Source organism: Notolepis coatsorum (genome assembly GCF_963971535.1).
Source record: "Notolepis coatsorum genome assembly, chromosome: 17".
Classification (NCBI taxonomy): Eukaryota; Metazoa; Chordata; class Actinopteri; order Aulopiformes; family Paralepididae; genus Notolepis; species Notolepis coatsorum.
The window spans coordinates 63066555-63094298 of NC_140181.1; the positions used below are offsets into that span (position 1 = coordinate 63066555).

Sequence of the window (27744 nt, forward strand, 5' to 3'; positions counted from 1 at the left end):
AATAGTGTATTAACGTTACTATTTTACTGTAGCGTTTCTGCGTTTTTCCTCTGTGTGTATCAACACACTAGCTACACACACAGACAGACAGAGAAGACAGTGCAGCTTCACTAGTAGAAAAGGGTGGGGGGGATTTGGGACTGGGGGGGGGGCTCTCGCTCTCTCTCTCTGTATCTGCCAGTGCAGGTGGGTGACTGTCACTCAAAGTGCACTCAAAGAGTATGGGCGGAGCCCAGCCAAAAACAGCTAGGAATCTGGCAGGGCAGAAAGTGGTCCACTAAATTACTTGATTTAAAATACATAACAATGAATTTTATTGAAAAAAAAACTTACAAATGTGTTCCATAGACTCACAAGAATTGTGTAAAATTGCCCAAATAGTGAAAGGAATAGCAAAATAGTTCCCCTTTAAGGAAAGCTGAGAAAGCTCAGGAGCAAGAGCAGTGTTAAACCTCCTCTCTCACCTGCGTAGCGCAGTGGCGCATCCTTGTCCAGCGCAATTAGGGGCGGGTCCAGTAGTACTTTGTCATCGTTTTCCGTTACGATCCCATGGTACGTCGTCTCGATCCATGGTTTGTGCTTATTAACTGTAAGAGAAGACAGGACAAAAGGGCAAGAGAGAAAATGTCAGTCAGTGTACATACAAATGGTTCCTGTCCTTAATAAGGCTAGGGTATTTACACTCAACATAACAACTAGAGATGTTCCGATACCATTTTTTCCTTCCCGATCCGATTCCGATACCTAAGCTTTGGGTATCGGCCGATACCGATACTGATCCGATACCAGTGCATACATTAAAAAAATAAATAAAAAAAATATTATATAAATTATACTTTTTTTTTATTATACAGATACTGTTTTATATATACTGTTTTTTAGTAATAACTAGAAAATAATGCTATTTATTCAACAACAGGTGATTGTATAGATTAGTATTAGTATCATTAATCAATGAGTATGGGGCTGCGGCACTGCAGATATACCCTACTCCAATGATCCGCATGGACGTTAAGACGGTGTTGCACTCGCTACCCAGTCTGTTAGTAGCAGAGGCTCTGGCTATTATTAACGTTCATGTTGTGATTTTCTATGCAAAATAAATATTCAACATTCTCTTTTGAGACTCCGCCTCAGACTCTTATCCTTTGGTACTTGGAACTTGCTGTACTTTGCTTGCAGGTCTGCAGCCATTATTGCTGGATTATGAATAGCACCAACTTTATCCACGGTACCGTTATCATGCTAAGCTAGCTGACCTAGCTCGTATTCCCCGCATTGCCATTTGATAACGTTAGTCAGCTAACGCTAGTCAGTAGCTACTTGACTTAAATACGATTCACCGTGGGTGCATTATTGTTGATAGACAGACAGTGTCAGGTCCTGGAGAAAGGACAGGCGATCATCTGATTTTATGTAACGTTAAAGCGGATGTTGTTCCAACTAGCTAGCTTTTCAGCTAATGCTATCATAACACCAGCAAGCAAAACACATCCCGTCCGAGCTCCCCGTCACACGCTCTGTCGGGGACAATGGAATTTAAGAACGTGTATCTGCTGTTAAAACGACAAACAGCATCACACTTTAAAACACGTTCATTTTATAATCCTCACTCTCCGCAGGAGATAAATGACGTCATGGGATCGGAGGCTAGAATTTACGTGTACTCGCCGATACCAATACCAGCATTTTAGGCAGTATCTGCTGCATTTCCGAAACTGGTATCGGTATCGGAACAACTCTAATAACAACCAAGGTGCGGGACATGAAAAGACCTTGGTGTGTTGTCTCCAGTGTGCTGATGCTGCATCGTTGAGAATTTATACAAACCGAAGCCAAATTCTGTGTCAAAGATTGACGATGGGGCTTCCGCTATGCCAGGTAATGTTCTAGGAAAACGGACTCTGCCACAATGCGTACTATTAACACATTCAGTGCCAGCTATTAGATGGGACCCGCTGTAGCAATGCCAACGCTTTAAAAGATAGGAGTGCGTCACCTTGTTTGTAGAGCAAAATCTATATTCTATATTATAGCCATGGATACAATACTATGGTCATTTGACAGTGACTTTCTTCCGGTCAAGATGCAAAAAAGAGATAATTTTTCCATGCATACATTCACGCGTTATCCCGTGGTGAATATAAGTATAATTTCAGAGTGGTCTGGGGTAATTCCCGAAAGGCTGAGTAATAGCCTTATATGTCATTTCTATTATAAGCGTTGGCGTTTCTTGCCTGGACATGCTACTATTCCCAAATCAAATCTATATAGTACATATTATGTGTCATCATGAATGCATGAAAGGGGGGGGGGTCGTTTCTGATTATTTGATTAAGTAACGGCATTAGTATTGAACACTAAAAACGCTTATCAGCCCGATCGGTATAAAAGCATTGCACAATCAAGCTAAAATGTACGTCAGATAGTCCTTACCTGTGATCGGGAGTATACCAAAAATAATATTCCAATTGTTTGATCGCCATCTGGTACATCCGATGTCCATTTGGTCCACGGCATAACCCACCACAACATATGGATCGGGGATATTTGACGCGCTTCAATGGAACCGGGAGAACCGCTCCACTGGCCCGACCCAGAAAACTGCGCCCGGTGACATTTAACCATTGCACAGGCCAAGATATAAGGTTTCAAAGGGTGCTCGATACCGCTGTCTAGCTGGATGCGGCCGGTATTGCACTTTGGCGATCTCAGACTCATTCCCTATGGTAACACCAAGGTCCCTGGATGAATAATGAATAAAAATATCGAAAAAAAGGAAAAACTATCCAATAACGACTTTTTACGCTTTTGGCACAGAAAGTGTTAAGTGCACAAGGTCTGAGCGGGGGGGTATCGTCGGGGTGATTATGATGATACCCATGTACATGTCGAAATACTTCCCAAAGGTCAGTGAATTCCACAACCACAATACCAGAGGGAGTTCCACAAATCATGTTCAACCCAGATTCGGCTCAAACAAGGGACTAAACACGTTTCGCAATTATGCCACAACAATGTGGAACGCCCTACCCACAGCCGTAAAATAATGTGAATCCCTACCCTCCTTCAAAACCGCTCTCAAAGAGCACCTACGGGTGGCTGCAATTAGAAACTGGTCCCGGTAAATGTCCAAAGCCCCCGCCACCCACCCACCCACCCAACCCCCTCCAATGTTTCTTCCCCTTCGAATGTATATATTTTTTCTTATAATCTCTTTCTCTTAAACAGTACTGTATATTTGTATGTCTGTATGTCATAAATGTCTTGATGAAACAGTACTGTATATCTGTATGTCATGTATGTCTTGATAAATTGAAAATGGGGGACCCTGATGTAAACAAGACGAAACTCTTTTTCTGGTCTGTCTGCATCCTCTTAACAGTTGTTTGTATTGAGCCGTACTGTATTGTACCCATTCTGCAATCTGTTAATAAAGTTTTCAATCAATCAATCAATGACGGCTCCGGGGCCGCAGGTTCCAGGCCGGCTCAAACACTGTCAGGCTCACTAAGAGCTTTGTGCTCCGCTGGCCGGGGGACACGGCTCCAGACAGCATTCCCTTTTAGCTGGTGGGTGCAGAAAAAGCTGCACTGACCGACACATTTTAGGCTGGATGAGAGAACGGTGTTGAGAGGGAGAACACAGCTCTCTTACAGCAAATAGGTCCACACTCCAGGGTCTCTCTGCTGACGGCGTAGGCGATGCCGACACAGTCCGGCTGCACAGTGTGGGGCGCCGGGGAAAGCTAACCAGATCAGACACATGTCTTAACCGGGTTGTCCTGGCTGAGGCTTTGGTTGGAAATGATCTGAGGGCAAGGTGGTAAAGCAATGACTATGGGATTGAAATCAAACGAAGCTCGAAATGACCTCTTGGCACCGCCTACACGTGATGAGCGTTAAAACCTCTTAACTGGCACGACCCGGCCCCTCTTGAGGACGATTTGCCCACCGGCACGACACCCCACTTTGCCAACCTCTAGGCATAAAAAAAATATTGTTTGGTTCCTGTTGGTTGTCAGTTAAGGCCATGAGTAGGTAGGGAATTTATTTAATAATTTTTTTTTATTTTATCTCTTCCCACGGCGGCTATGGATAGGGAATTTCTTTATTTAATTAAAATGTTCACGACAACATGGATGCATGTACTCTGCCAGCATGTTTAATATCCATAATACTAAAGGTTTGCCTAAGATTTTTATGAAACTTTATTGTAAAAAAGAAAATAAAAATAAAAAAATGTATATATATTTTTTATATATATATTTTTAAACTCATAAAATAAATTGGGTCGCACCTAAATCGGCAGGGTCGGGCGGCAACCGGAACCAAACCAGTATTTTTGTTAGGCCCTAGCGGCTCGGGTCTGCATTTTCTTTTAGCATTTCATTAGCACTAAAAGTGATCTTTCTTTTACTGTATCAGAAACTTCAGAATGTTATCTTTCGGGCGGCCGGCTGGCGCAGCGGACTAAGCGTCTGCCCACCACTGCAAGAGACACTGGTATCGAATCTGGCTGTCAGCGGTGCCTCCGGCTTGGCCGGCCGTCATACTGGCACAATTTGCGGTGTCAGCGGGAGGGAAGCCAATGGGTGGTAATCTGGTCGTTGTAAACTAGAGTTGTTCCGATACCAGTATCGGAAATGCCGCCGATACTGCCTAAAATGCTGGTATCTGCGAGTACCCTCTAATTCTGCGCTCCGATACCATATGACGTAATTTATCAACAACACTGCGGTCTGCTGAGTGAGCATTATAAAACAAACGTGTTTTTAATCGACCGTTAATTAAAGTGTCAATGCCATTTGTCATTTTAACAGCAGATACTTTCGCCATCGTCCCGACAGAGCGCTGTTGACGGGGAGCTCTGATGTTATTAGCATTAGCTGAACAGCTAACCGAAAGCTAGCGTTAACGTTACCTTGGCTAAAGTTGGGGCTATTCATAATCCAGCAATAATGGCTGCAGACCTGCAAGCAAAGTACAGCAAGTTGGCACAGGAGTATTCCAAGGTAAATAACTTTTTCACCAGTAACGTCACATTCTTTCCATCTACCGGTAGCTCATGCTAGCTAACCTAGCTCACGTTAACGTAGTCACTGATCGACCTCTCGCACACAATTAATGACATGTTGCGGACAGCCATATCGGTGACAATGTTTAGCTTTTAGTGCCAAATGATAAGAGTCTGAGGCGGAGTCTCAAAAGAGAATGTTGAATATTTATTGTGCAAAAATCACAACAGAGCCTCCGCTACTACAGTAGCTAACCTAAACAGAGCCGACTGGATAGGAGGAAGTGCGCAACAATGTATAATGTCTGTGTGGAAACAATGTGCCAACAACCTTTCCGTGGGTGAACTCATTGAGATAGTTTTCAATTACTGATACTAATACTAATCTATACAATCACCTGTTGTTGAATAAATACCATTACTTTATAGGTATTACTAGTTATTACTAAAAAACAGTATATATAAAACAGTAGCTCTATAAATTTTTTTTAAAGTTTTATAATTTATATAAAAAATTATTATTTAAATTTTTTTTAATGTATGCACTGGTATCGGATCAGTATCGGTATCGGCCGATACCCAAAGCTTAGGTATCGGAATCGGATCGGGAAGGAAAAAAATGGTATCGGAACATCTCTATTGTAAACAGCGACTCCTACAGGTCGGTCAGGGCGCCTGCACAGCGAGGGAGGGAAATGGTGGAGGTAGTGTGACCTCCCACGCATTACACTTCACCAATGAGAGTCCTCGCTGCCAGGTGAAAAGAGGCTGCTGGCTGTCTCCTATGTATTGGAGGAAGCATGTGATAGACTTCAGGGCTCCCTAGACCGACTAGTGGGGGTCACATGAGCACAACGACCAGGAAGGGGAGGGGGGAATTGGCATAACGACAAAAAATGGGATGGGAGGAAAAATACAGGAAAATAGGAGGAGAAAAAGTATAAAAAAAAAAAAAAAATGTTATCTTTCAAAAGAGACCTTATCAACGTGGCGTACGCACAGATATGTGCGTAACCCATGCGTACGATCATTTCTAAGCAAAGTGTGGGATTTATCAATTTGAACTTGTGCTTGACTTTGTGCGTATATTTAAGCACAGGTCGGACCATGCGTAGCTGGCGCCCGTTGGTAGAATATATTATTACAACAAGGAAATAAGCTTCTGTGCATTAGTTTCAACACTGGCATGTTCTGTATGAACCGTAATTCATTATAGTTCATTGTAAAATAACAACAGTAGTGTAATTATGGTCAAAACCCTATAAATAGCATTTGGAATAATAGGTCTTTATCTCAGAATGAATGCAGCATGGTTTATATTAGGGATGCACCAAAATTTCGGCACCGAAAGTTTTCGGCCGAAAATGGCAAAAAATTGCCTTTCGGCTTTCGGCCGAAAGAGTTTTTTCACCGAAAATATGTCACCGAAACAGAAACAACCTAACAGCGTGTTGTTGTGATGATGTTGCGCTGTCGGGAGTCGCGCTGTTTCTATGTAAACTCTGTGCGCAACGCGTCCAATAAATGCATCTTTAACATGCTTTCATAGCCTTATTTACTATAAGCCTGTCGCGGTTAATCACTGAGTGATCTAATATGCATATTATTCAGAGCGAGAGGGGGGGGGGGGGGGTTGTGTTTCTCACATTGACGCTGTCTGTCTGTCGCGCGTCTACTGTGCCAAAGTCAAGCGAGCACATTCAGCTGGGGACTAGAAAGGTGCGCTCAGTAGAGCACAGATGTCCGCTGCGCAGCCAGAGAAAAGATGGAATTAATGTGCTGTATGCATTCAGAAGTGCTGAATAAATGTTTTATGGACCCATAATAGTGATTATTTATTATTTAAGTTAAGTTTTGCCATAATCATATATTTTTCCATAATCATAATGTTCCACAACATTGGTAAAAAAAATCTATTCTATGAATCATTTTCGGCCTTTCGGCCAACTGTTTTCTATTTTCGGTATCGGTTTCGGCCAAGAATTTCCCATTCGGTGCATCCCTAGTTTATATAGCGTTATCGGAATATACGGGGTGTACTGACTGACTGAGCTCCGCATAGCTCAACTCGTTATTATTTTGCGCACAGACCGCAGAAACACGGGAACGTCTTGATTATATTTAAAAGGCTTTACGTTAAACGAAACAAGTGGCATTTCGAAGCTGTAAGCAGAATACAAGTCATATGAACACCCACGATATAGTGTTCTTCCCCCTTCCTACTGTATAAGAAAGAATAAAAAACGCATTGCAATGAGAACAGAGGGTGTAGGCCTATGTGTATTACAAAACCCTTGCAATAATGTGTCTTAAATGAATGAAAAGCATACATGCTCTGGACACAGAGCATATATCGTGTGGGTGATATGACTTGTATTATGCTTACAGAATTCCACGTATTTAGTTTTACAATGTCAAAGCCTTAATATAAATCAAAACGTTCCCGTATTTCTGCAATCTATGCGCAAAATAATAAGGAGTTGAGGTAGATACACACTCAGAATGTATTACATGCTGGTATGCTGATAGAGTAAACTATGATATGAATATGAATATGATATGATATGAGGTATACATACACTGGTCCGTCCGCGAGGATATAGCGAGGAGTCGATAGCCATTAAATGCCATTTGAGAATATAGGCTATTAACACTTTGATCGCCGGGGTTAAATTCATAATTTACCATCCCTCGCCAGCCCTATTTAACATGGAGAAGTTCCCCTTCTTTGCAGGGCTATAACTTTTTAAATTGTATTGCTCAATTGACATTACTATGGCCCATTCAACGTCCTATATCTATTGTTCAGGGTGTAGCAACGTTATACTTTTTCATTCACATATTCATACTAAAATACGGTCTAAAGTATAAGTATGTTTTTATCGTTTTCTGCAGCTTTCTCCAGAACTTGATTTATAGCCCTAAATGCATTATATTGATGATCAAATACAGTTTGGTAGGAATCTGTGCGAGATAAAAAATGTCAACTGGACGTGGTTCTAGGAGTTACTACGTATGATCTGATGTTGACCGGATGGGCGGGGGGTCGTTTATAATTCCGTGGGCAACGTTATATCATTCATCTAGTGTGGGTGATATGATCATCAGAGCAGTTAGTATTGAAGACATTAACAAATAACGCTGAAACTCACCGTAGCTTCCTCTCGCCGTTGGGAGATGAGCGTGGAACAGAATTTTTTCTATTATGGGATGTCGAAATATCCGATCCATTTCCAGGTTGTATAATAGTAAATACGTCCAAATCATGTTGTTTATCGAGTTATTGGTAACGGATCACTATCCGTTGTGATCAGCTCGAGTCCTGGGACTATTAGCGAGTGATCGGACCGAATTGAAATGAGCACCAGCTTCCACTTCCTGTTTCTCCCCTGGGCGATCCGCCGATCCGCCACCAGATGGCGCTCTTGAACCGTTGTAGAGTTGAGAGGGACTCAACAGTACATCTCATATCTCCGGGGGAGAAATATGATTTCGATCACAGATTTTTGAAATATTGATATCAAAGACGCTGTCCAGCATCTTCGGCAGAATGAGCATGGCGGGGAAAGACGTGTTTCAGCGTCAACGGCGATTAAAGTGTTAATACAATGAAAACATATTATTTAATGTTTTCATAAGCGTAAAGATACAACAGCTAGATTAATGATCAAGTTAGTTTACTGTGCAGGGTTTGCAGGGCTGTGCATTGTGCTATTATATATGCGCAAGTTGATAATGTAGGCTATGGCTGCTATTATTATGTAATTCATATAGGCTACCTAATAGTATATGATTTTTAGAGGCATCTATTTTGTTGTCGGTATTAGGCTAATGGCCTTCGTCGGTGACCTGGAATTGATTGAGCCCAGTAAATGGCCTTTTGGTGCATGTCTCACACAACCTGAAGTGTTGTCTTCAGACAGATTGACAGACCAGACTACTACAGTAATCTGCTTTAGTCTCTCCACACAATCTCAGCGTCTCAGAGGAACTGGTAGCCAGGTCACATGTGGGCCTCACATTTATCCACCACTCTGCCATGGCCTGGTGCACTATAGGGCCAACCGGCTGTGAATTGCCACTGATTGGTACGGGATGGGCTTGCCGTCAGCACTCACAGCCTATCAAACAACATGCTATCTATAGCAAGCAGCTTTCTCAGAGCTTCAACAGGTTCAAGTCCAACAATAAGGCCTAATGAGTAATGACCCCATCATACAAGAGGGATACAGGCTAAAGGGTTTCTCTGATTAGCACTGTGTATATTATCTGCTCAGTATGACAGTGTGTATATATAACAAGTGTAGCCTGCATCAGTCTTCAGCCATCTTTGAAGATGGTTTTCACTGAGGTTAAACAGCATAAGCTATCAACTGTGAAATAGTAAATATGTAATTTAAAGGCCTGTTGGCACAGGTACTGTGAAAATTGGTAACTCAGAAAGACAGACATCCCTGGCACTACCTCTCAACCTTGTAGCGTGTTGCTAAGCAACGTCTAAGAAAATTAGTCATACTCCAACTTGATCCAATATTAATAATTTTTGGATGTGTGTGAAATTATGTGCAAAATAAATCAGCATTGCTTTTTGGTGACATGCCTCTTTAACACTTTGGATGCCCAACCAGAGTTTTCTCTGGTTTACCCCCCACGGGTTGAATGCCCATAACGAGAATATTCGTTTTTTCTCTTTTTATTTTTTTTATTAGCGATCTGAATTCATATTTCATCAACCGAGTCTACCGTTTGTAAATCAGCCACTCCAGGCGCTCAGATGTGAAAAAAGCGCCCCCTATAGTCTCCCAGATGGTAATTCACCCTTTTGGATTGGACTCAATGAAAAGGCAAAAACCCAGACTCCACATTTTACTTCTCACGCATGTGACCGGAGTCGATCAGCTTCATTATGTGTTGTACAGTATACGCGGTAGGGCTGATTCCTATTAATCGATTAGTCGACTAATCGGTTGAAAGGGGCCGTAGTCGACTGGCCAACCTCTTAGTCGAATATAAAAAAAAATATATATATATTTTTTTTATCATTCTCAGAAAATAGGCCTAGAAGCGTGGCTAACGCTAATGGCACACATACCAGAGGCTAACTGCCTATGAAAACAGGCACAGAGGCACTGAAAGAGGATTTCACCCATCTAATGAACACACTAGACTAGACAAATATCAAGATGTATCCATCAGTGGACCAATTGCATGCTTTTGCAGAGGACAAGAAGCATTCAGTCGACTCCTTCAGACAGTAAGCACCCCCCACAGCCCAAATGAAAAAAAAAATATATATATACTAATAAATGTCAGCCTACAAGACAGTTGTCCTAAAAGTAGGCTACTCAGTAGTACTGTGAAGAGTAGGCCTAGAGAATGATGTAGTGGAGGCCTGGAGGGTAAACCCACCTACATTGAGTTTACTGATTTAGCCTAATTAAATTCCTAGTAGCCTATAGAAAGTACAGTATCAGATTGATGAAAGTGACATGGAAATAGAGTCTTCTTCAGCAAATAATTTACCTACAAATGGCCTACATAATTGATACTGGTGATTATCGTTGTATAAAAGGCACAGTATGCCCACTACTTCAGACTAGACTACACCACTGTTTGCTTTCTACTTTCAATAGTGTAAGTCCATGTCTCGCTCCTCACACAAGGTTTTTAGCTAACACCAACAACTTACTGTTACAACACAGCAATGTATTGCGAAATTCCATGGACTTACCTTTCGCTAAATGGGCAATCCTCAAAACAGAATGTCTATGTTATCCCTCTGCTCCACACACACAATTGGTTGCTTTATTTCGAAAAACAGCGTGTGATTTGATGCTAGATCGGACGCCTTAGGCAACACTAGATTCACGCGACCCGTGACATAGCCTAAAACTCAATGTTCCGATCTAGCGCACCAGGTTTGCATCTTTCAAAGCACATCTGCAGAGTTGTGCTTAGCTGGACACAACTAAAAAGGGGGGCTAGATTAGCTATGTTGCAGAACCACGAGATGTGAAGTGTTTGTGGGGGCAGCGACATGCAGAAGAAGGCAGCCTCTACACAACCCAACTGCTATGGATCACCATTCAGAACCAAAGCCTAGAGCCATATGAAATCCGTTTTATTTTTTTCCAAATTCCATTATATTTTTTTCCAAATTCCGTTTTTTCCGTTTTAATATTTCAGAATTCTGTATTTTGCTTTGTACGCTCATTTTTCCATCAGAAATAGTGTCTAATAAGTGGGAATGAATAAATGTCCACAATTTAATAAATATAACAGTCCATTTAATAGGGCTGTCTTAAATATTTCTAAGCTTCGAAGCTTCGTTCGATGGGCATGGGATTCGAATATGAAAATAAAATTCGATTATTAAAAAAATAAATAAAAAATTATATATATTTTTGCAAAATCAACTCTGCCTCTCTTTGTTAACTACAACAAGCAATGCTGTTTGTTATTTAAGATGAGGTCGGACTCTGCACTGACAGATTTGTGTTCATTGTGCTGCTTTTATAAAGCCTCAAATGACGGCTTACAATATTTCATGAAAGCAAAGTGTTTTGTTTGTCTAAGATTTAAAAAGGTTTAAACTTTACAGCACTGACAAAGTTGAACAAATTGCTGTACAAGTCCCACAACAGAAAAAAAAAATAAACATTTTTTATAGTTGATTCCATTTTTATTGCTCAATTCCGCGATTTCGTCCGCGATTCCGTGATCGCGGATTCCATATGGCTCTACCAAAGCCCCCTTTTCTCTCACAGAAAACTCCCGTGAAATGTAATCTAAAAACTGATTGAAAATGTTTTTTATTCAAAAGCATGAAATCCACACACATACATTGTGTGAAATTGCCAACAAGGCCCCCATGACAAGATGGCTTCATCACCATCCTCTCCAAGCAGCAGTGAATGGAAGCAACATCTGTTCCTGGCTCGCTGCTCAGAGAACATGCCACACCAGGGCGACAGAGGAATTCAGCACTAATTTGCCCAAATACAGAAAAACGTATTTGCTTCCAACCCGGTGGTACTAATTGGCTAATTAAAATACAACTCCTCTTTTCAGTCTCACGCTAACCGTGTCATTATGGTTATTAAAGGAGAGGCTAGCCTTCAAAGGGAGGAAGAAGAGGAGGAAGAGGAGGATTGGAGATGGCCAATGAGATTAGGGAAGGAGCTCTGAAGTGGTTGATATGGCTTCTAAAAAGGATGGCCGCCCTGGCACGGTTGAGGGTGTTTGTGGTGGCAAACTGCCAGATGTTTACTTCCACTTTATGAGGGAACCAATCCATCTGATGCAGTGTGTGTGGACCCACTGCTGCCCCACCACCCACGCGCCCATATGGGAGCACTTGCAAAGAGTACAAAAGGAGACCTCACTCTTGATACTATATATACCAATATAACCCACAATTTTATCATTTATTTCCTGACCACCCTCTGCAGAAATACTGCAGAAAATGGTGGCCTCAGAATAAGGGCTGTACAGGATTATATTATGATATCACAGTTGACAATTCTATTGTCCAGATTAATGGTAACAGAAACCTCACAAATTGAGATTTTGAATATCTAGGGGACTGTTATTTGACAATTACAGAGTTTTGGTTCGATATCAAATCGATGAGCATACATTTGATTATTTTACAATTTTGTGTGCGTCACATAAGAACAGAAGATTCCTTGTGGTCGTCATATTCCCTTTTTCTGTATCGCCGAGACAACGCCCTACTCAGAGGCAGTTAAATTCAAATAATCTTTATTTTTATTTATAAATGATGGATTGTAACGAGGAACCAAATGCAAATATCACAGTGCAGTGTTTCAAATTGACCTGATTATGAATGACAGCCATGTTTCACACTTGTGTTACTTACATACTCCCATGCAGAACAGTCCTGAAGTATCGCTATTCCATCTAAACCTGTGGCCATCAAAGGGATGTCAGAGTTATATGATTATGTAGGTTGAACCCTGCCTGCAGGCTTTCACTTGATTCACTGAACACTGCATTCTGATGAAATAGCAGAGGCACATTGACCTCAAAGCGCACGGCAGGCAGTTTCCTCAAAGATAATGGTGATCAAAAGTTTACATCCATTAATTGTACACACTTTCTAGAAGATGTTAAGTATGAGACTGAGGGCCAGGGAGCGGAGTGAGGGAGTGGCTGGATGCAATTTTGGGCCACGGTTGATTTGAGAATACCATGATTTAGATGTTTTCAGAAGGAATTTGTTTTAAAAACGAGTAGGCTAACAAGTCTTGGTGTAAGTATGACATGAGGTCTCAGATCAGCATTTTGGTATGGTGGCGCCAACTCCTTATTAATTGGCTAATAAGCATCTCTTTCTGTGCAGAAGATAAGAAAAAAAATGCTGAAAGATTCACGCTTCATGGGTTATATATCACCCTGACATTTAGGCCTATATGAGCATGGTTTTCTTTCTCAGTGTCGTCATCCTCATGTTTGTGTAAGTATTTATTGATCCATGTATACATCCTCCCATGATAATTACAGTGATTCTCATTCTGAATATTTTCTTTTTATTGCAACTCAAATGCAACCTGCCCCGACTGTGTGTTTCTCTCAAATCATGACAAGAAAAGACTAAATAAAATGCTGAGCGAGACTTTGCGCCTTGCAAGTCAAACAAAACAAGATGGTTTAAGTCAAGCACTTTGATATATGTTATGTTGTCTGTTTAAGAAAGAGTGCAATAAATGTTTTTATTGAAAAAATAAGAATCATGTGAGAAAATCATGATCTCAATTCTTAGGGAGAAGAATCGTGATTCACAAGCAAGAATCGTGCAGCCCTAATTTGTAGGGATTCCCCGATCGATCGGCCACCGATCGTTATCGGCCGATAATCAGTATAAATATGCGATCGGGGAATTCCGATAATTAGTCATATTCGCCGATCGCGGAAACTGATCAAGTGGATATCTCACTCGCTTGTCTCAGACGCACAGGACCTGCAAACTGCTCCTCCTCCCTAGCCCCGCCCGTACCCGTGTAGAGTTTGTAAACACGGAGGCGGACCTCCTCTGCTGAGTCTAGATAGTGCATTCGACCTGAGCTAACGTTAGCTACCTAGCTATCGTTACTGTTTAAACAAAATTACCCAGTCAACTATTCACTTTTAGTAGGCATTGTCTAACGGTATTTAGCCGGCTAGCTACTGATAGCTCCGGATATCAACAAATGCCCCAGGAAGTCCAGTAGCCCATGTTGATATCTCCGTTAGCTCGCGTTAGCTGACGTTAGTTCACGGTTCAAATAGTTGTCTTAACGTCATCTAGCCGGCTAGCAGTAGCTACAGATAGCTCCTGATATCAATGTCTTATAACATTGATTGAATGCGTATTCGAGCTGAGGGCTTGCTGAATGTGAAATGACCAAAGCATAACGTTACCAATAGGGTCCCGCTGCAGCGCCGGAGAATCCTTTTTGGAGCTAGGGCTACTAGAGTACACACAGACAGTGGAGCTGTTTGCAGATAGCGAGCATTTTGACTTGTTGCGTGGTGGCGATGTCTCGCACATAATACAACTACAAGTCTAATTATATAATATATATATTTTATAAAAAAAAAAAAAACTTTTTATATAAAATAATTTTTAATTTCTTTTTAATCAAAAACGATCGGTATCGGATCGGTATCGGCCGATATGGCTCACGACGATCGGTGATCGGTATCGGTGGCAAAAAACGTGATCGGGGCATCCCTACTAATTTGTGTCTAATCGTGAAGCATTGCAGACTGGCCGGAGCACGGACACTTGGTGGTGGGTAAGGAGATAGTCCCGGCTCAGAACATTTTAGACCAACTGTGTGAATGCATTCCAGAGTGGAGGTAATGGGATCTCTTGGCCAGGAGCATTCCGGACAAGTCTGTTGATACAGTAAGAACTTACGTATTCCTGCCGTCGTAGTTGGAGAGTCCACCCCAAAAGGCTTGATCACATTCACACCCTCGTCCCTAGTCCCTCCCTAGCCCCTCGTCCCTCTCTGGTCCTTCACTAGCCCCTTGTCCCTCCCATCCCTCCCTAGCCCCTTGTCCCTCTCTAGCCCCTCGTCCCTCCCCCCTTGTCCCTCCCCCTCATCCCTCCCTAGCCCCTCGTCCCTCCCTAGCCCCTCGTCCCTCCCTAGTTCCTTGTCCCTCCCTAGCCCCTCGTCCCTCCCTAGTTCCTTGTCCCTCCCTAGCCCCTTGTCCCTCCCTAGCCCCTCGTCCCTCCCTAGTTCCTTGTCCCTCCCTAGCCCCTTGTCCCTCCCTAGCCCCTCGTCCCTCCCTAGTTCCTTGTCCCTCCCTAGCCCCTTGTCCCTCCCTAGCCCCTTGTCCCTCCCTAGCCCCTCGTCCCTCCCTAGTTCCTTGTCCCTCCCTAGCCCCTCGTCCCTCCCTAGCCCCTCGTCCCTCCCTAGTTCCTTGTCCCTCCCTAGCCCCTTGTCCCTCCCTAGCCCCTTGTCCCTCCCTAGCCCCTCGTCCCTCCCTAGTTCCTTGTCCCTCCCTAGCCCCTTGTCCCTCCCTAGCCCCTCGTCCCTCCCTAGCCCCTCGTCCCTCCCCCTAGTCCCTCCCTAGCCCCTCCCTAGCCCCTTGTCCCTCATTAGCCCCTCGTCCCTCTCTAGCCCCTTGTCCCTCCCTAGCCCCTTGTCCCTCCTTAGCCCCTCGTCCCTCTCTAGCCCCTTGTCCCTCCCTAGCCCCTTGTCCCTCCCTAGCCCCTTGTCCCTCCCTAGCCCCTTGTCCCTCTCTAGCCCCTCGTCCCTCCCTAACCCCTTGTCCCTCCCAAGCCCCTCGTCCCTCTCTAGCCCCTCGTCCCTCTCTAGCCCCTCGTCCCTCCCTAGCCCCTCGTCCCTCCCTAGCCCCTCGTCCCTCTCTAGCCCCTCGTCCCTCCCTAGCCTCTTGTCCCTCCCTAGCCCCTTGTCCCTCTCTAGCCCCTCGTCCCTCCCTAGCCCCTCGTCCCTCCCTAGCCCCTTGTCCCTCCCTAGCCCCTCGTCCCTCCCTAGCCCCTCTCTAGCCCCTCGTCCCTCCCTAGCCCCTCGTCCCTCCCTAGCCCCTCGTCCCTCCCTAGCCCCTTGTCCCTCCCTAGCCCCTTGTCCCTCTCTAGCCCCTTGTCCCTCCCTAGCCCCTCGTCCCTCCCTAGCCCCTTGTCCCTCCCTAGCCTCTTGTCCCTCCCTAGCCCCTTGTCCCTCTCTAGCCCCTCGTCCCTCCCTAGCCCCTCGTCCCTCCCTAGCCCCTTGTCCCTCCCTAGCCCCTCGTCCCTCTCTAGCCCCTCGTCCCTCCCTAGCCCCTCGTCCCTCCCTAGCCCCTTGTACCTCCCTAGCCCCTCGTCCCTCCCTAGCCCCTCCCTAGCCCCTCATCCCTCCCTAGCCCCTCATCCCTCCCTAGCCCCTCGTCCCTCCCTAGCCCCTCGTCCCTCCCTAGCCCCTTGTCCCTCCCTAGCCCCTCGTCCCTCCCTAGCCCCTTGTCCCTCTCTAGCCCCTCGTCCCTCCCTAGCCCCTCGTCCCTCCCTAGCCCCTCATCCCTCTCTAGCCCCTCGTCCCTCCCTAGCCCCTCGTCCCTCCCTAGCCCCTTGTACCTCCCTAGCCCCTCCCTAGCCCCTCGTCCCTCCCTAGCCCCTCATCCCTCCCTAGCCCCTCGTCCCTCCCTAGCCCCGGCTGGTTCAATCCATAAATGATGCAGGTCGACTTCACTGCAGAACACCCTCAACCCAGCCAGCTGGAGCAAGTAATCAAATGTATTTAATTCAGCCCTAAATATAACCCTACAACCCGCATCTGTATCAGTCTGTATTTTTCAGTTTTCTTTAAATTTTAAATAATGGTGGCAGCAACAAAGGAATGAAAGTTACTATAAACGATTAATGTTTACTATCATGTCAAGTAGACTGCACTTATGTACTGCAGCTGGAAGTGTAACGGTGAGTTTAAAGATGTTTTAACACATTGGGCGCCAGACCCGAGATATTCCGGGTTAACTCGCCAGCAGTTGAGCGCCAGACCCGAGATTTCTCTGGTTTTTATCCTTTGATCTTTTTTCTCTGATCCCCATTCCAAATCATCATCCGGATCATTCTAGCCGTCCCTGGGTCGTTTGTATATGTTTGAATTGCAATGCCGATCAACTATCACCAGGTGGCAGTATCGTCTGTGTCTGAACTGGAATGGCTTGGTGTTGATACACGGCCTCCTTTTTTATTTTTTTTGGTAGGGGCCCCTCCTCCTGCTTGAACATAGATTCACATTGATCGCCTCGAAATTCCGTTGCCTAAGCGTATTTTACCATCGAAACGTGTATAGACATATATACACTGGTAATCGCGATGGCGATCACTTGGAATTATTCTTTTTGGAATACCTTCTGGCTAAGGTAAGGTATATTCTATGTCTATTTTACCGAATCTGAAACGTGTTTTTCTAACAATCACAGTTCTGTGTTTCAAACTTTCACCGGACATAAAACATGCTCTGCAAACACAATCACAGTTTTGAGTTCAAACGCCCCCCCCCCCCCCCCCTTGATGATTTTGTGAAGGTACATATATACATGTTATATACCTTTGATTTGAGAGTATTTGGGGGTTCAGGGAATCAACCAGAACGATTCGGGCTTATTGCACATAACGTGTTTTATCTCGCGATCTATGAAAAAAGACTGGATTATCTTGGAAATGCGTGATGTTTAGCATGTAATAAACTACAAACTACAGTGAAAAAAACAAAAAAAAATTCCATGTTGCACTACAAGTAATTTCTGTCAAATGAGCCACACCATTGTCTCCACAGCTATAATACAGAACACACACACAGCTTTGCAAATATAGTGAAACACAGCAGAAACGACCATCAAGCTGGCCATCTAGCGGTAGAGATAACCGTTAAGCGTGGTGCTCAAAGTGTTAAGTTAAAAGCGATTCCTGAGAAGAGGCTGGAATCGGACTGTGAGGACTCTTCCAAATGTGTGCTTATTTCACGTTAAGTGTGTTAAGGTTGTCTCAATTCAGTCTGTTGCAGCACCCCCTCTCACACAAAGTCACTCTCATAATGATGAAGGCTTAAAGGAAAACTTCAACATTTTGGGGAATTAGCTTATTTGCCATCTACCCTGGAGTTAGACAAGAAGATACATAAAAAAATTCTTCTCTGTGCATGCAGTAGGAGTAGGAAGACGCGCACCGTTAGCCTAGCTTAGCGTCAGTCACTGGAAGTAGGTTCCTCCATTAGCCTAGTTCCAAACGTCTTCCTACTCCTACTGCATGCACAGAGAAGAAAAAGGTATGCATCTTCTTGTCTAACTCCAGGGTAGATGGCAAATAAGCTAATTTCCCAAAATGTTGGAGTTTTCCTTTAAACGTGTGTTCATTCGAGTGTTCATTTGAATCCTATCCATGGCTGACATGATGAAAATAACTGTTTCCAGAGGCTAGATATCATAATTACAAGGCTTGTGGCGAATGAAAGCCCTTTCCTAATGCATTAATGACCAAGCCAGTAGTAGCAGCACGGTAACCTAAGTGGGCAATATGCACACTTCAAAACGTGTAGGAGTTGACTCCAGCGGTATGAGTCAGAGTTGGAACAGAGATCCTGCAGTAAAGAAGACGCCCCAGTATGCCGGCTAGGGCTGCAACTAATGACTATTTTGGTAGTCGACTAATCTGTCGATTCTTTTTTCGATTAGTCGACTAATCGAAAAACAATTATATTAAAAAAAAAATATATATATATATATATATATAATTTTTTATTTTATTTTATTTTTTCACTACCTATCTTTGTGAAAGTGGCTTCTCAGCTCTGGTCCAGCTGAAGACAGAGCAGAGGAACAGTTTGTACATTGAGCATGACCTCAGAGTTGCTTTGAGACTCTTGTCAGGACCAAACAACATCCCCAGTTATCCCATTAGTTCCCCCAAACTTACTGTCGGTCTGTTTGCCATCCCATAGAGCCCCATTGTGAACCCGGAAATTTCGGAACCACCAAAGTGTTATGATGGATATGGATAGTACGGGTCCCCAGCACTCAGAAACTGCCGGATGCTAAGTTGTAAATGTTGGGCAACTTTTTTTATTTGCATAATTAGCATTAATTTCCATAATCGCCTAAATGGACAAATCTCAGAAACTACTTGATCAATTTCAACAATGTTGGAGTTGTTTTGGGGGTTATTCAGGATGCTGAATCCATTTATGATACTTAAGAGAAGAAAAAAGTTTCAAAATTGCAATATTTACTGGAATTTACCAAATTTCTACTCATTTTGGTGCCATTTTTAATGAATTTTCTGTTTATAAATGTTTCAGAAGATGCTGAATTTATAGATCATTTTCATGGAAAGTTCAATTGTAAACAGAATGATAATAATAATAATAACTTTAATTTGTAGAGCGCCTAATGGGGTACTCTAGGTGCTTATGCTTGGTTACTGGGGTAACTGCTGCAGTTGAGCTCTGCCATGAGTCCACGTGGCAGCGGAGCAGTTTGCTGCCACAACTAGAAACTATTCTACTGAATTTTTGTATGTAACTGTTACCTTATCAAATGTCCTCAGAACCCCAGTTCCTAGCCTTGACTGAGACTTCAGTGCGCTAATCGTTAACGCAAAACTTCCAAGTGAGTAGTGGCTAATTTGCACCATGATCTCATTCCTACTGTGGCAACGAGCAACTGCAGCTGCAGCAAATACAGATACAGACCCCTGATTTTCAAGGATTGTTGTTTCAATGCAAGTAAGTTGAGAAAATAGAAACAGATACACAAACTGTGGTTTTACTATCCAATAACAAGCACTGAATATAATATGATCACAAGCTGTCAGATGGCTAACGTTAAGCTCTACAGTAAGCTACAGTAAGCTACAGTAAGCTAGCTCTTAGGGTTAACGTTAGGGCCTAACAAAATTAATAGTTGGTTTCAGGTTGCCGACCGACCCTGCCGATTTAGGTGCGACCCAATATATTTTATGAGTTTAAAAAAAAATTATATTATATAAAAAAAAAAAAAAAAAAAAATGATTTTATTTTTTTTTTTTACTTCATTTTTTAGCGTTTATCGCTTTTTCTGGTCAAGCATGACCGACAGAAACAGGTTGAATGGGATATAGATCAGGGGAAGACACTCTGAGAAAATACGGCGAGTCCGGGAGTCGAACTCGTGTACCCCAGATCTGTGACGGGCACGGTTGTCCCCGACGCCGAAATAGCGCCGAGATACGCGGTGAGCTACGGGAGCTCCCTTGAATGAAGTTTCATAGAAATCTTAGTCAAACATTTAGTATTATGGATATTAAACATGCTGGCAGAGTACATGCATCCATGTTGTTGTGAACATTTTAATTAAATAAAGAAATTCCCTATCCATAGTCGCCGTGGGAAAGAATAAAATAAAAAAATATAATAAAATAAATTCCCTACCTACCCATGGCCAAACTGACAACCAACCTGAAACCAACTATTCATTTTGTTAGGCCTAGCCACCTGACGGTAACTAATGTTAATGCATAGCTAGTTAGCTATGTTAGCAATGTATGTCATGTAGGGGTGTAACGATTCAACCTCACAACGATTAGATTCGATTACGATTATTCAGGCAACGATTCAATGCATCATGAAATCTCTTCATTTGACCACGATTCGATTCGATTAATTTTCTATCAGTTAATTCCCCCAAAAATGTTGAATACACAAATGTGGCTGGGGGAACTGATTCACTCAGCATGAATGGACTATAGGTCAACAAAAACAATACACACAAAAAAAAGTTTTTTTTAAATATATATATATATATATTTTTTGATTATAATCGATTCTAACATTTTCAAATCGATGCAGTTGAATCGTCACATTAGAATCGATGCATTTCGATGCATCAATGAATCGTTATACCCCTAATGACATGAATGTGTGATTATTACCTAGCCTCGCGTCACCAGGCTCTATCCCTTGTCACACAGAGAAGCATCAAGTTTGATTCTAAATATTGTATAGAGTATTCATATGGTACTTTACTTTTGCTCTCCTTAATGTAGAATTGTGTGATAGAAGATCTGAGGCAGAGAAAGAGACCCAAAAGGTAATGCAAATACCAGTCAAGATCATGTAGGATACCAATAACATGGGAAATACATGTTTTCATTGGAATAGTGAACAGCCCGTCCGAAATGTACATTCTGGCAATGTATCCATATTGCTCTGTAATGTAGAGTGTGTGGTAGTGCAGAGACGGAGGATACAAATAGTGCATTCTTCTTTTGTTAATTTCAGATTGACATGTCAAGGAAGAAATGCCTATTCAAGCCCTGTGACGGCAAGAACAATGACTTCAAGACAGCTGGACCAAAAGGCATTACAGCTTTGCTTCAGAAGAGTGAAGAGCTTGACGATTCAGCTACAACTGAGACTTTATCGAACATCATTGCTACCCATGGTGTGTCAGCCTCTGTAGTTTGTCACAAATCATGTTATAGCTCATATACCTCTAAGTCTAGAAAGGCAACCAAAGACAAGCTCAGCTCATCTGATGGTCAGCTAGGGAAACGTATGTCTCATTCTCATGCCTTTGACTTTTCTAAACAATGTCTGTTTTGTGGTATCATTTGCAAACCCAAAGACACCAAACACCCTGATAGATGGAAGCCAGTGAAACAATGCCGGACTGTTGAGAGACCAGGAATGCCATCCTTCAAAAACATCATCTAGTCTAAATGTGATGAGCGCTAGGATCAATGGGCTGAGGAAGTGGCTCTACGGGTAAATGCCGTCCTGGACCTGCATGCAACTGATGCCCAGTATCCCACCAAGTGCTACAATGACTTCAAGAGAGTTTCCTCAAGTGCAAGTTCCCAGTGCAGACCGTTTGATAGCTATTTAGCTGCTGTCATTGACCACATGAATGCAGACAAGTCATCAACCTGGACAGTGTCAGAGTTACATGATATATATGTAGCCAACTCCGGGCACCTCTGCAGTAAGAGGATGCTATCTAACTTGTGTGACTTTTATGGTGATGCTGTAGCTGTCATGAGGGTGGAAGGGTGCCAGACTATTGTTGATTTTAGACATTCCATGAGTATGTCACTCAAACTGGTAAAACGAGATAAAACCACTGCTGCTGATGAATTTATCACCAAGCTTGTGAAGAGAGTGCAAGCTGAGGTGCAGAATATTCCCTTGCACCGTGAATATGACCGTGGAAGCTTCCAGCATGACAAGATCATACAAGCCACAAGTCCATCCCTTTTGAAGTTTGTCTCCTGTCTGGTATCAAAGGAAGGAAAAGTGACCAAACCATCACTTACACTCGCTCAGTGCATCCAGCAGCACATCAGTGGGAGCTGGAATCAGACAACCCTGGGGCTTGCCGTAAGACTCCACCATAAATATGGTAGCGCAGAGCTGGTCAAGAATCTTAACGAGCATGGCATTGTCACCACCTATGATGAAGTCATACGGTTCCGGAAGTCAGCTGCCAAATATGCTTCAGAGTACCCAGATAAGTATCTGCGCACAGTTGGCTTGGAGAGGCAGATTGGCCCCATCCACAGTTGGGGTGACAATTTTGACCTTGTGGTCTCACACTGAACGGTTGCCGCACGACTCATGCCATGGCCACTCAGTTTGTGCAGAATCCTGCAGGTATTCTGTTCCCTGGAGGAGCCACTCCTGGTGGTGGGGTCATGTCACTAAAACGTCCTCGTCTGACAAAGCTTGACGCTGGGAAACTCTGTCTGGCTCACAAGAGCAGTTTTGTGATCGAACATTACACAGGCCCCAAGAAGATGACACCACCAGCTCTGAAAGAAGTCCCAAGAACTGATGCTATCCAAGATGCCATCACACAGTGTGTCAAGAGCACAGAAGAAGGATGCTGCTTGGCTCTCGCAGCTCCACTCTTCCCCTCTTCCCCTGGACTGGTCAGCATACAATGCTGTGCAAGATCGCAGTGATGATAACAGAGCTCCAAAACTGAAGACCATAAGTGATGACATTAAAGTAAATTCAGAGGAAGATGAAGACAGTGGGGAGGAGTTTGATGATGAGGAGTTTGATGATGTGGATTCAGAGTTCTGAACACGGTAGCCACTTTCTGAGTGAGAAGTAATTATCTACTACTATGCAGTAGGAGGAAGCACATATTGTTATGTTGTGGCCTATATGCTTGAGTAATGTAAATATCTTTCTTTTGTTATTTCTGTTTTATTAAGCTATGTTATTGTACACAGTTTGACCAGTTTTAGTGTTTTTCCTTGCTGTAACGTTACAGGTAGTAAATAAAAGAGCGGATGCCCTTCACATCTGAGTCTTTGTCTTGACAACGCAATCTTTATACACCTGCCTATCTACTGTACTATGACAATATGACATTACCATATGAACTATTTGGGGTCAGTAGAGATATTGTGAATACATAATGTCTGTGCTGTCCAAATGTAATAATTTCAGTGTCCTCTAAAACTTTCTAATTGACTGAAAATGCACAAATATTGCACCAAAATTAGTAGAAATTTGGTAAATTCCAGTAAATATTGCAATTTCGAAACTCTTGAGTATCATCAATGGATTCAGCATCCCGAATAACCCCCAAAACCACTCCAACATTGTTGAAATTGATCAAGTACTTTCCGAGATTTGTCCATTTAGGTGATTAAACAAATGTATGCTAATTATGCAAATAAAAAAATTTGCCCAACATGTTAAACTTAGCATCCGGCAGTTTCTAAGTGCTGGTGACCCATACTATCCATATCTATCATAAAAGTTTGGTGGTTCCAAAATGTCCGGGTTCATTGTGTTGGCAAATAGACTGTCTTCAGCTGGCTGGACCAGAGCTGAGAAGCCACTTTCACAAAGATAGGTAGTGCAAAAAAAAAAAAAAAAAAAATCGACGCAACAATATCTCATCGACGATTTTTCATAATCGACGCAGCCCTAATGCCGACTTTGCTTTTTTACAATATTGCCGTAAAGAAGATGCCCCAGTATGCCGGCTTTGCTTTTTTACACTGAACCAAACAAAGCCGCCCTGTGTGTGATTTTACACAGCATGCCAATCCGTCCGGTGTTCCGGAATCAGAGGTCAGTTCAGGAATCAAGATTTGCAAAGAGACCGGATGCGACTTGCAAAATAATTCCAAGATGTCCGATTGTAAACGTTCTAAAACTGGGCCGTTCACATCAAAGCGAGCCGGCAGAGGCCGGCAGTGAGAATTTTACTTTACAACACCACCCCTTAAAATCACAAATACATTTGTTAAACAACCATTTATAAAAGTCATAGCAATAGACGCAGTGGAGAAGAGGGTCCACTCCGGCTTTGTGCTTAAATATTTTTATAAATGTTTTATACGGTGACCTGCATCTCCAAAGGCGCACGCACACTGTGATCTTGGGGAAGCACCTAGACTGCTGACTGCGCAGGCAGGCTACTGGGGAAGGAGGCGCAGCAGAGGGGAATATAATAAATTTGACGTGCATAAGAAGAAGTCTTTATTTGTCATGCAGCAACACACATGTAAGATGGGCAACACACAGGAACACACAAACACACACATGCATTGGGTCGCAGACGATCATTAACACTTTCAGAGCCCTTGCTTAACCTTGATTTACCGGTTGAATGCCCACCATCCACTTCAATGTTAGCGTTAAAAACGCCTAATCTATGTTTTAAATTATGGCTATGTGTCTAATCTGCCCTTCGCTTATCAATGACTCGTTTTCCAGTCAACATTGTCGAAGCGGATTGTTTTTTTATCGGTTCATTTTTGTTTTATAGCATTTTGAAAAGCCCTAGTTTTCAAGGAAAATATAAAGATTCATGATAAAATACATTTACTGGAATATTCTAGAATACACAAAAACGTTGTCATTTTTCGGCCTATTTATGAATCGTTTTCAAATAAACGCTAGATTATCGATAGTATATGTGTACGTATGCACGCTATAGAGGCAATCTGAAAAATCTATTATCTTATTTCCTCATCAGCGATCGCGCACAAACAGACACATCGGGCAAACGCTGAGATCTCAGCGAATACAACTCTGATTATCCCAAGACTGGTAAAATAGATTCCTTACCTCAGATCAGATGTTCTTCAAAAAGATCATTCCAATTCCTGATCGCCATTCCAAATATCGATCACGCTTATTGATTGAGTATTGGCTGCTGTAAATATATATTCCAGGCTGATTCCCGTCCCGCGATGACTTCCATGTTGATCAGACTGCTCGCCAGCACAAGGAACCAGCTGGCTCCGCCCCTACATATCTACAGATCCCAGGTCAGTCTAAGCGACTGACCTGCAGTTACACAGGGATAGACGATAGGGGGCGCTTTTTTCCATTCTGAGCTCCTGTAGGGGCTGCTGTACCAACGGGAGACTCGGTTGATGAAATATGATTTCAGATCGCTAATAAATCAATAAAACGATATTTGTCGTCGTGGGCACTCAGTGGGGGGCCTAATAAAACGAGATATGTCGTCCGTGGCACTGAAAGTGTTAAGGTAAAGGTTGCATCTTCTCACATACGGTATTCTTTTAAATTAGACATAAAACATGTAGCCTATTATTATTATATCACATGGTCAGCCTTTGTTCTATCCCGCCTTTCATGCGACAACTGACAGCTGGATAGAGCTATATTCCTGTGCGTTGGTGGTGCAGTGATAGGGGCATGGGGATAGGGGCCTGGGGCATGGGGATAGGGGCCTGGGTATAGGGGCATGGGGATAGGGACCTGGGGCATGGGGATAGGGGCATGGGGATAGGGGCCTGGGGATAGGGGCATGGGGATAGGGGCCTGGGGATAGGGGCATGGGGATAGGGGCCTGGGGATAGGGGCATAGTGATAGGGGCCTGGGGCATGGGGATAGGGGCCTGGGGATAGGGGCATGGGGATAGGAGCCTGGGGCATGGGGATAGGGGCATAGGGATAGGGGCAGCATGGGGAAGTGCTCTACTTATGAACATAGTTGTGTTCATGATGTTACCTAGTACCTACAAGCCAACCCCCACAGAATTAACCATATCATAAAAACATCACACCCTGTCCCTTGCATTCCGGCAGTCCCATGTACACAGACACCGGGGCGAACCCCCCCCCCCCCCCCCCCCCCCCCCCGGCAATGTGATTAACCCTGCTGGCAGCTTAACGCCGGATCAACAATGACCCCCCGTTCCATGTTCGTACATTTTATACCAAACGGCGAGGTGGAATAATGGCACAACATTCCCACCTTGAACAGGCCGTGTAAAAGGGGCTACTGACTACTGTGTTAACTTCCAGCTAGAGTATAATAACCTCAGGTGACAGCCTACTAAACTCGGAGCTTTAATGAGCAAATGACCCCTTGTGCCGGGGAACACAGAAGCCCTAAATTCCTTTCAGAGCTTGTGAACAATGATATGTCAGAACCTGGGGACCAACATATGGAGAGGCATGTGCAATGCACAGATGGTGGGTTTCTGGGCCCGCTAGGCAACGCTGTACCTGGTATGCAATCCTGTTACACGCCATGTAAAGCCACCCATGTTTAATCCTATAATGGGATGTGCCCATTTCATTCACTTGTGAGGTCGACTTGCAAAGACTTCAAAACAAAGGTGTGTAGAGGCTGTTGCAATAGACCTCTGAGGCTCTGAGGTAGATAACAGTCCGAAAACCAATTACAATTCTGGATCGGTAAGAAGACTGGAAATGATAACGGTATGAGTCATGACACGCTCAGTATGCATCTATAGGCAGGGAGCGAAATTAACTTTTTGACTCACCGGCCAGTGGCGGGTAGATGGGAAGAGTCTACCCGCCAAGCATATTTCTTACCTGCCAATATATATTTTATATATACAATTTTTTTTTAAATAAAACATATATTATATAATCATACTTGTAGTTGTATTATCTGCGAGACATCGCCACCACGCAATAAGTCAAAATGCTTGCTATCTGCAAACAGCTCCACTGTCTGTTTTGGCTGTGTTGCTCTTCTAGAAAAATAATCCTTTCAGGGTTGCCTATTGAAATACTGTACACTTTCCTACTGTACACTTTCCTGATTAATTGAAATGGGGGACCCTGATGTAAACAAGACGAAAGTCTTTCTCTGGTCTGCATCCCCTTAACAATTGTGTGTATTGAGCTGTACTGTATTGTACCCATTCTGCAATCTGTTAATAAAGTTTTCAATCAATCAATCAATCACACCTCCAGTACAGAAACATTGTTTGAGTTTGCGTGTCAGGTAGACCATTGATTGACAGTCGAGTCTGCCAATTACATCACATCGCTTGCACTCCGGTGCTGCAGCTGGACCCATTGCCCACCTCTGCTGTTGATAACGCTAGCCAAGTTATTATACACACAGATACACAGTGGGCCAGTGACTTTGGTGTAGGGGTGTAACAATGTTAGAATAGATTATCGCAATTTTAATGTGTACACGTTATGTTATTGTCATGTCCGTTACAGCCAACACACCGACATACGCTACTGCATCAACGTTATGATTAACAAAGCAAGGCATTCGTTTTGTTGCATTAACGTTATATTACTATTGCTATCGATAAATCTAGGTGTTCTAAAATCTATTGCTATTGGTAAGAGAGACTATAATAAGTTGGTGTCTCGGAAAACGAGAGCCCTGATCGCGGAGTTTCAGGAAGTAAACAAGAAAAATTAGAGCTTCCGATTGGTCATTTGCTTTATTTCCCATGAAACCAGTCAC

At 43.3% G+C, this 27744-nt stretch overlaps 1 protein-coding gene across 4 annotated transcripts in view; it reads right to left on the reverse strand.

Annotated features, from left to right (window-relative positions):
• clstn1 (calsyntenin 1) overlaps window positions 1-27744 on the reverse strand; it is a 91108-nt gene that overhangs the window by 42633 nt on the left and 20731 nt on the right. For all 4 annotated transcript variants that reach the window (XM_084333907.1, XM_084333905.1, XM_084333906.1 and 1 more), the window contains exon 2: window positions 465-587. In XM_084333907.1, the coding sequence (XP_084190033.1) occupies window positions 465-587 (123 nt within the window). The remainder of the gene's footprint in view (window positions 1-464; window positions 588-27744) is intronic.